The sequence below is a fragment of the Coloeus monedula genome (genome assembly GCF_965178545.1).
Source record: "Coloeus monedula genome assembly, chromosome: 4".
Lineage (NCBI taxonomy): Eukaryota > Metazoa > Chordata > Aves > Passeriformes > Corvidae > Coloeus > Coloeus monedula.
This window is the reverse complement of record NC_138784.1, coordinates 26,533,408-26,543,401: the sequence shown is the minus strand read 5'-3', so window position 1 is coordinate 26,543,401 and position 9,994 is coordinate 26,533,408. Positions and strand designations below refer to the sequence as shown.

The window sequence follows — 9,994 nt, the reverse complement described above, 5'->3', positions numbered from 1 at the left end:
CGGAGCTTCTCTGGGCGGAGAAAGGTTAGAGATAGAGTGGTTTTAGGGCGAAGGTTTATATCGGCATCGCCTGGCGTTTTTCCGCTCGGGGGAAGCGCTCTGGCAGGCGCTGCCCTCACCCCGGCCAGGACCCGGGGGCGGGGCGGTGCGGTGCGGTGGTGAGGGCTCCGCGGGGCCGCAGCAGCAGCGCCGGGCGGTATCGCCTCGCTATGGCCAAGCACCACCCGGACCTTATCTTCTGCCGCAAGCAGGCGGGCGTGGGTGAGTCCCGGGGCATGAGGATGGAGGAGTCCCCTGGCCCCATTTCCCGCCGCGGGGCGAGCGGGAGGCGCGCGCGCGTGTGGGCCCGTTACCGGCCGTTGGGCGCGCGCGCGGCCGTTAGGCCCGACGGAGGCGGGGAGGAGGAGCGGCGCGCGCCGCCCGCTTCTGTCCCCCTCCCTCTCTCTCGCCCTCTTTTGCTTTCCTTTTATTTTCCTGTTGTTTTGCTGCCCCGCCGTGCGTTACGGATCCAGCAGCATTTGGGAACATCTTTTTGGCTGTGAGATAAAAGTTATCTTCCGGCTTATCCCTGTAATACAGATAACGGGATTTATCCTTGTCGCATCTGGGTCAGAATTTGGGGCAAGTTTTAAAGAACTCTTGTACAAGATTAGAAGTTGAGGTACCCCTTCCAGGTTTTTGTCACTCCTTGTAAAAGCAAATTTAACAAATAACTTTCTGCAAAATCCATAAACACAAAACATTTAGCTGCACTGTCCATAGGAAATATCTTTTTAGAATAGTCAGTGCTTCTAACCATCTGTCTATGTTGAAAAGTCATGTCCTGACAAACCCCTTGTCTCTTCAGCCAAATCACTATTTAAGTCTTTGTGAATGTGGACATCTAGTCTTTGAAAGTCTATATTTACAGCATTTATCTGAATTCCTAAAATCATTGCTGTGAGTGTCCTAGACAAGTGACAAGACTTCTAAGATACATTTAACTACCCTCATGTTCTAAAGCAAAGAAGGTGTTTGGGCTGCTTTGAACAAACACTTGATTTTATTTCCACACCACCCGCGGCCCCCCCCCCCCCTTAAACCAGTCTAAAACTGTGCCAGGATTCATGTACAGCATTTCCTTTAGTCAGACACACTGGCTGTGTTTGAAGTGGAATAACGAATGTGTGTTTTCTTACTGCAGAGGGGTGTCATTGTGCATTCACAGTGCATCTTTGGTCTTGGTAAATATCTCCAGGAGGATATATATTGTTTATCATGAATGTTTGTATTTATGCTCAAACTGTTTCTGTGGTTTAACCTTTAGGTTTTTTTAAGGACTGCTCATTACAGAAGATAATTATTTGACATTTGAGCTTGTAGTTACTTAGATTTTTCTCCTGCCTCAAATAATTTTTTTTCTTTTTTTTTTTTCTTTCAGCAATTGGAAGACTCTGTGAAAAATGTAAGTATAGTGTCCACGTTTAGTTGCTTGATAACATGATGGTGTGGTTAGAGCATGCAGTTTAGATTCGAAGGTTGGAATCTATTTTTGCTTTAACCACAAACTTGATGTCACTCTGAGACTGGAACTATTACCTTAATGTTGCAAGTGTAACTCAAGGAATACTTACAAAGTTGCAAGCTCAAACAGACTCTCACAGGAACGCAGTTCTAGAGTGAGCAGCTGCTGCCAGCATTTCCTGTGGCTGAGGCTACAGTGAGTACTTCATTGGATCCTTGTAATGTGTAATGCCAAAATCTCATCCTGATTATTTCAAAGCAGGGGGAAAAAAAAGCATTTTTGGATTCTGGCTTCGTCATATTGTGGGAAAGTATAATTCAGCATCTAGGAGAAGAAATGGAGGGCAAATGTCTAGAGTTAGAACAGGAAAAGAACCCCATGGAATCGAATGCTTAGCTGTGAAAGGGAAGAAAGAGTATGATCTGTTGTTAGATCCTTGTGATCTGTTGTTTGCTCTTGTAAGGGAACAGGACAAATGAAGTGAGTAGTTTGTGATTCAAAAACAGTGTGAAAATAAGTAAGGTGGGAGAAGGACAGTCTGAAGCAAGACGATCGTTTTCAAGAGCACCTGACAGTGAAACAGACTCCCATTGGTAGTAGCTGAGGGCTATCACACCAGAGATTTAAGAGCAGGTTAGGCAAGCTGTCTGTGGGAGTCAGGATTGGGAACTGGTAATGGGATATGAAGCCTTTCATCCGTAGGTCAGTGTTTTGGTTAAGGTCCAGCGCAGCAGAAACTGTTCCTGGCATCTGATGGCTCCTTGCCTGTATGGTATGACTACTTGAATTTCACTCAGTTCCTTGTGAGAGAGCAAGAGCAACTTTTGTGAAATGGCCATTCATGGCAGTTTGCCCTTTCTTTGGCCTTCTCACAGATGAAGGATTAAAGGGACCACGAGTACAATCTCTTATCTCTTTGAGGATAGTAACTCCAGACTTTTGTTGATGTGGCACTGTGGGAGAAGCTTACACTGCTGCTTCTGTGTAGGTAAGGACACTAGTCCTGTCAGTGTGGCTGACAAAAGTAGTGGTACAGTCTAAGCAAGTCTTGGCTAATCACAAAGAAGTAACTTTGGGTTTCTTCCCTGACTGTGAATGTATGACTAAATTAAAAAAAACCCCTCAAATATTGCAGGGCACGGCCCTTGTTCCTCTCAAGTCTGTGTGCAGTACAAAGTTATGCCCTGTGCCTGCAAGGCACATTTCTGCAGTTCAGCTGTATTGTCTTTGAGTGTACAGGCAAGTTCTTTGACTAGGAAGCTTTTCCTCTGACGTGGGGGGTGGCAAAAAGGACATTCTGTAACCAAAGGCTCTGCTGTGCTCGCAGGTGATGGCAAGTGCGTGATCTGCGACTCGTACGTGCGGCCCTGCACCCTGGTGCGCATCTGTGACGAGTGTAACTACGGCTCCTACCAGGGCCGCTGCGTCATCTGCGGGGGGCCCGGAGTGTCCGACGCCTACTACTGCAAGGAGTGCACCATCCAGGAAAAAGATGTATGTTGCCATCCCAGCTACATGGTAGCCGTGCTTACCTTTAAGGGCTTGGAGCTGCTGAAATTAGTGCTGGGACATGGGATGCTTGGCACTCGTTTGCAGTACCTCAAACCTTTCTTCCCGTTCTGATAGTTCCCTGTGTTTGCAAAGCATTTTGAGGCATTGTAACTCTCTTCCTTTTAAGGATCTGACTGTTTCATATGCTCACAGTTCATTTCCTTCACGCACTGCTTGTTACCACTTCAGGTTGTTATCTTACTACCTCTCCACCCTAGGTTTCACCAGGGTCAGAAACATTGCAGACACTGTAAGGCAGGGGCAGGAGCAGCTCCTCACTAGAAGTCCATTATGAGCCACTGATTAAGAGCACATATGGTACTGTAAGGCCTGTGGAATCAAAACCTTTGTTTTCCTTTGAATAACAACATAAAGTTGGTCCTTAGTGTCCAGTGGCTCCACTGGTAATTGTGTTTCACAAGTTTGATGCTTGTATCATTTCAATGGGATACAATTTATATTTTCTTATTCTTTTCTGGAATGGTGTATATTGTAGATATCTCTTTCTGCTGTTTTTTGGTGTAATGGTCCCTTTTGTCTACAGTCAGAACTATAATCTTTTTATAATGTTGTACTGAAAGATAGCCACTGCACATGTGAAATAAGGCAGCTGTTCACTCCTTGTAAGGCTTTTGTTAATAATCCAACACAATGAGTGCAGGAGATGAAGAACTGCAACAAAGCATTAGAAAGACCTTACAGAAGAACAAGAACATGATGCTTACAGTTCTGCTATCCCAGAATATAGGTCTGGTAGCTATGAGAGTGTCTGTTAAAGGTTGCCCTGTGTTTTGCAAATATCATTTCCTGTGCACCCTAATGACTCTGAAGAACATGCTGGGAGAGTGGTTCAGAGCGATTTACAGGAATGTCCTCAGCTGAGTGAGTTGCTGGTTTAATTCTCTCCAGTGCCTGTTTTCTCTAGAGGACTGCAGCCAAATCCAGGACAGGAGCAGGTCTTCATTTGAATTAAGTCATTAGATCTAACAGGACCGTAGTATTTCTCTGTTTCTAGATATGGATATAAGTGCTGTGATGGTGATGCTGCCTCCTACTTTAAAAATGCTTTGAGAAATAGTAGTTTTGTTCACATGCCTTTGGAATGAAGACACGTGGCTTTATAAGTCATGAGTAAAACAGGCTTGGTTTTATTTTTATCAATTCATATGGATTCCCAACAGGTGTTTATCATAACCTAAGATCACCTGTGTCTTATCATGTCTGGTTCAGGTGTGAAATAGCCAGCTGCTCTGGCAGGGAGGACTGTAGAAAACATAGAGCTAGAGGAGAAGAATAACAGGTCTGAAGTATTTTAACACCTGAGTGAAGGCTGCCGTGAGTAAAGAAAGTTGCTCCATAGCAGAAAACTCAAATGTTACATATTCATGCAGATGTGAATTTGCAGATCTGAAACAGCAGATTTGACATGATTTGTTTCAGGATTGAAAAGTGCTGGCACAAGCGTAGGGAGCTCAGAAGGAGGAAAATTAAGTGTGCTGCTGCCTGTCACAATTATGGTGTCTGGTGCTGATGTGAACAAGAAAAAGAGATGGACAGAGCTCTGTACCTGAAGCTTTAACAGTCCAAGGTTTCAGCCACAGCACTTCCATCATCCTCAGAGAAAGACTGGAAAAGAAAGTGAAGCAAGAAAGCAAATGAAATGGAGGGCAGAGGTGGAATGCTATTGGGCACAAGGCAAAAGACCTGGTTACTCTTGGTTCATTTATTCTGGTGGAGGAAGGAATGAAGTATTGTTTCAGCCCACTTTGATCTGTGGGTGAGGGCCAGAATCCCACCTTTTCACCCAGGACGTGAGTTGCAAACAGGAATCTTTTCCTGGAGAAAGGAGCATGCTCATGAGCTGTGTCCTTAGGAGGAGGTGGAAGAATGAACAGAGCCCTGCAATAAGGCTGTCAGGATCTGAACAGACTCTATGGATCGTGGGAGGCAAGGCTTGAAAGAGTCCTACTATTGAGGTTCAAAATGAAATAAGGAGACAATAGCTAGAAATGGGTTGTGGCAGGTGTATGGGGGAGGGATGATTTCTGTTCCCCACCTCTCCTGTTATTCCTATCATGCAGATCCTCCTCACCAGATTCCATCTCTGGCACAGGAGGCAGGCAGCTTGGGTGCAGATTCTACAGCATCTGACATCTGCCCAGGGGCTTTCTAAATGTAATGCACTCAGGCTTGCACGTCAGCCAAGAACACGTGTTCCTCTGCCTTCTGGGCCCCTCACAGCTGCTGTGGCCAGCCATAATGTTTTGCCCTAAAGAATTATGCAGATGGTGGGCTCAGGTGGCCCACGGGCAAATGTTCCCAGGTATACCAAGAGGTGCATTTCTGATTTAGTTTTGCAACCACACCTCTCAGGAGGGTCTCCCCTACTCCCCTTGCTTTTCTTGTGGTTTTTTCCTCACCATCTACTGGAATTCAGGTACAAGAACTTACCTGCGTAGCTGCTGTGAGTAGCTGACTGTACAGCTTCTGCAGTAATTGATCCAGGATGCAAGAAATCTGAGATTCAGTTCTGCTGTCACAGCTGAGAGGGGTTCCTAAACACAAGAATGGTTTGGTGGCATCTAGAGCAGCAAGATTCTTCTTGGCTAAAGAGGGGAAGGGTTATTCCTCTGGGCTCTATAAGTCCTGCATATCCTAATTTAGGAAGAATTCAGTCTTGAGGCACTGAGCATCCTTTTCATTAAATGGCTGATGTTATATGAGCTGTGTTCCATTTTGGCCCTGAGGGAGACCATGTCCTACAGTAATGCTGAAAAGATATCCATCCTCTTCTCTGTTCCAGTTCTCTTACTGGAGAGTAATTTGTACAGGTGTTTGAAATGTGTTGAGAATGGGATGAAGAGTGTGGGAACTGAGAACCTACTAAAACTATGATGTTGTTCTGTGTTTGCCCATTTTCTAACTTACATTTTCTCTTCTTACAGAGGGATGGTTGCCCTAAGATCGTCAACCTGGGCAGTTCCAAGACAGATCTTTTCTATGAAAGGAAAAAGTATGGCTTCAAGAAGAGGTGATCCTATTCGTACATGGCTACCTCCTGTTGGGTTGGCAAGAGGGTCTTGGAACATCTCTGGACTTTACTCTTATTGAAAACTGGTTGATTATTTTTTTCTAAAGCAGTACAAATTCAGTAATATACTTGGGGTTGGAGAAATAACAGACTGAGTGGAGACTGAAACCTGATCAGAACCAATGATGAGAGAGGGCAAATGAAGATTACTGTCTCTTGCCTTTGCAGAAGCTCTGCTAGCAGTTGCCCCATCTCTCTAGGCAAAGCAGAGTGGGCAAGCACTTCCATGTAGAGGAGACCAGCTCAGTAAAAATGGCAAGTGTGTTTCTAGTGTGGAGAAACGCACTAGAGGTGTTACAGCTTGAGGTTTTTCTTACTGGGCCTCCTCTCAATTGTTTGAAATTGCCCCATCCATTAGTGTTGAAGAACAGAGCATCAATCTGCTCCCCTCCTCCCTTCCTCCAGTATATTTCCATGCTGCCCTGTTTTGTAAGGAACCTGCTCATGGCTGGTGCCTTCCTAGGGAGAGCACAGCTGTTCCATGTTTTCTTTGACAGATTAATCCAAGGCCATTTCTTGTAACCATTCCTGTAGGATGCATACCAATAAAACTTTTTCTTTTGCGTTTTTATTTTTTGTAAAACAAGAATTTCTCTTTGGTTCATTCTGTGCCTAGCCTCTCTGGAGCTTTCTGGGGACATGAAGGATTAGCCCAGCTAGCACTTCACAATAGGTTATCTGGTTTCTGACAGTGTCTGCTTATGGCCACGTGACCTTGCTGCAAGGAGCTTCAGGGAACGGCTATTGCTTTTGTCTGCCTGTGATCCCAGCCACTGATCATTTTGTCCCGTAGCATGAGGATCGCTGAGCTTGTAACCCTTACCCTGGCTAATACGGCTGTGGATGTTGTTTCACCGTGCAAACATCCAATCCCTTTCTAAAACCTACTAAGCTGTTTGACTTGCTATCCTGTTCTTGTGAATAAGTTAAAGCCTTCCCTGCTGTAATGGGAAACCAACTATTGTGTTCTAGGCTATTGGCCGTGTGCGTGCTGGAAACCAGAGGCTGCTTGTTTGTCAAATACCAGTACAGGCTAAAAGCAGTCTGTTGGCTCAGCAAAGATCTGGGAACAGGCGCCTTTGTGCAGAGGCGGAACTGAGTTCCCCACGGGTGTGTACACTCCTCAGATGGTTAAATCAGGGTCCTGGCTCAGTGTGTGTGCCCTATAGTCCTTCAAGCACTTGTAGTCTGAGCAGAGCGTGTGCTACACTAACATGGTTGTCTTTGTGCAGTCTTGGGGTGCAGAGCCCCAAGACCTTTTTTTGTTTTGTGCCCCTTCCAGGATTTCAGCTATTTCTTTGAGGCTAGTACCAATTCCTCTAACTACTCTTTGGCTTAAATGCCTCTTCTACCTGCTGCAACCATTTGGATAAAAGTGAAAAGCACACAAGTTGTGATTATCCTCCCCTCAAAAGTAATTTTTCCCCTGCTGCAGCTGGCTTTATCTATCACTGGCCCTACAGCTATCTCAGCTGCTCCTCCCTCTCCTGCCCCCAGCTATTAATTCTGTCAGGTTTCTTTTCCAGGCGTTTTGCAGTATCTGAGAGTATGTTTTCTTCCCTGCACCATGGTTCCCCTACACAGCTTCTGGTGGATGCCATTTGCCAAGGTGTTCAGAGCAATCTAGCTCATTGGTTACAGCAAACCTATTCTCCCAAAGCAGTTCAATGGGAATAAGCAACTGCCTCTGTAGACCCGGAAGCTCATGTCAGACCTGTTATCAGCCATTTTAAATGCTGTATTTCTTTAAAAGCAGGCCATGACATGCAGATTTTTTGTACCTGGAACTTTATCACTTCAACCAGAATTTATCACTTACCCTCAGTCAGGCTGCCCAAATTATCAAACTAGGAATGCAGAAGGTTTGTACATATTTTTTTTCTTTCCTGGAAATTTGGAAGATGACAAAAGTTTTTCAGTGAAGGTAGAGGGAAATAAAGTAAGGAATTATTTTTTACCTCAGAACCAATACCCCCTGGTGAGCTAATTTTAGAGCACCCCTTGTTCCTAATCATTTAGCAGGATCAGCCAGGCAGGGCTTGCTGTAGAGGTACGAGTGTCCCCATCCCTTCCCCCATCCCCAAAAATGGCTGAGCATACTCACTTTCTTGGCACTCTTGACGCCCTCACGCTGACTGCTGGACATATCAGTCTGGATTCTGAGAGTTAAGCTGCCATTTCTAGTTGTTCTGAGTCACTGGGCAGGTGGAAAGAGGGAGGGACAGGCTTTTTCCCCTTTGCCTTGTTTGCTCAGACAGCTCCAGGGAGCATGCCAAATGCTGCTGGTGCTCAGATCAGTTCAGTGCCACTGCCTTCCTGGTACTTTCAGAGCATGGACAGAACATTGCCCTGAAGCTGCTAATTCAGACAAGGGTAATGGACACATTTTTGTAGCCCAGAAGAATAACTCTTTGCTTGCCTGGCAATGATTTCTATGTACCAGTAGATGATACCTAGGCAGGGCCTTTAGAAAACTGCAGTATTTTTCACCTAAATGGATTTTAAAGTACTTGTCCAGGAGAAGGAGATTGCCTTGCAGTACTGGAGACCAGAGCATGTGCTAAAAGGGCAGGTTTCCCCACAGGGGGGGAATGAGACAAGACACGTCCTGCTGCTGTGTGCAGGCCAAGCTTTGGAAGGACTTCATCAGTCTGTGGAGTCCTGTGCAGCCAGATTCAGGGGCTCCCTGGCTGCCAGCTGCAAAGTACTTGTGTGGCAACAGCAGGGAAGGGTGGGAGAGACAGGGACAGCTTTGTCAATGTGGCAGCTGAACCCCCATGGTGCTGTCTTCAAATCCTAATGCATGGAGCTAAATGTGTCTTCCTGCCATTACTTTCCTAGGTAGTGGGGGTTTTCTTTATTAAAGTGTTGCTTAACCAATTTTTAAAAACCCCTTTAATTTCAAATATTTACATTGAAGGGGAGAACATGGGACCTCTTGGCCTATTAAGAAATTGGCTTCTGTTGCCAGTACTAACAAGGCATTGCTGTGTTCTGAAATGTAGGTGTTCCCTGTTACACACCCCTTCAGACCAACTGCCAGCCACAGCTGAGCTCAGCAAATAGCTCTGTAACATACCTCCAGTCCCTTGAACCACCTAGACCTTGTCTTGACAAAGCCCTTGAGCCCCAAGCATTACTTTTCTTTAAAAAAAGACAAAACAAGAAGGTAGATGAAGGTCTGGAATCTGCCTGTGAGCTTTTCCCATGGGAGCTGCACGGACAAAATCTCGCTTCTGAAACCTTATCTGCACAGGAGCTGTTATTTTCTCATTACAGACATCAGCTGGAGATGTTTGCCTTTTTCAATAGCAGGAAAGAATTTTTCATTTCCTTGGGGTTGTCATGTGAATTGAATGTACAGAGGATTCAGGGTATGGCGATATTAATTATGCCCAATTATAACCTGACTCCCCTTCCTTGGCATTAAATAACCCGACCAAACGAGCTCTGTCCCAGTGGCTTGGCAATTGCTCCCGTCCCCATGCACATGTGACACGGTAGCTCTGCTTTGACGTAAGAGCCAAATGGCTGAGAATGCAGGAGCGGATACTGTGACAGAATTCCTCTGCCTGCGTGTGTACAAGGGCAACGCCATAATTAAAGGAGCACAATCAAGGCACAGGTATTTTAAAGAGCCCTAATATGTGACATCCTCTTAGTAACACCTTATTAAAACAATAATAGAATTTTATAAATGTAATTGCCTTTTTTTGCTTAATGATGCTAAAAATAGCTCAGTCGTTTTAACTTCCTGATCTCTGGCTGACAGCATGGGTTTTTTTCCAGCAAAGCAAGGGAATAATTGAAAAAAAAAAAAAGGTGTTCATTTGTAACTAAATTCCTTT

General features: G+C 45.2%; 1 protein-coding gene across 2 annotated transcripts; it reads left to right on the top strand.

Annotated features, from left to right (window-relative positions):
• The first annotated feature begins 45 nt into the window (after window positions 1–45).
• Window positions 46–6,715, top strand: PHF5A (PHD finger protein 5A). 2 transcript variants are annotated; one of them, XM_082280166.1, is made up of 4 exons: window positions 46–261; window positions 1,421–1,444; window positions 2,832–2,998; window positions 6,001–6,715. In XM_082280166.1, the coding sequence occupies exons 1-4, from the start codon at window positions 210–212 to the stop codon at window positions 6,088–6,090; spliced, it is 333 nt and encodes a 110-aa protein (XP_082136292.1). In that variant the 5' UTR covers window positions 46–209; the 3' UTR covers window positions 6,091–6,715. The 2 variants fall into 2 exon arrangements, with proteins under 2 accessions (XP_082136292.1, XP_082136291.1); XM_082280165.1 differs by lacking the exon at window positions 46–261 and adding an exon at window positions 1,134–1,223.
• The last annotated feature ends 3,279 nt before the right edge of the window (window positions 6,716–9,994 follow it).

Bases quoted from the DNA above. Each gene is read 5' to 3' on its own strand.
- PHF5A (XM_082280165.1), top strand. From the start codon at position 1,163: ATGTGTGTTTTCTTACTGCAGAGGGGTGTCATTGTGCATTCACAGTGC. The intron at 1,224-1,420 runs GTAAATATCTCC...TTTTTCTTTCAG, and splicing joins ACAGTGCATCTTTGGTCTTG to CAATTGGAAGACTCTGTGAA. The intron at 2,999-6,000 runs GTATGTTGCCAT...CTCTTCTTACAG, and splicing joins GCACCATCCAGGAAAAAGAT to AGGGATGGTTGCCCTAAGAT.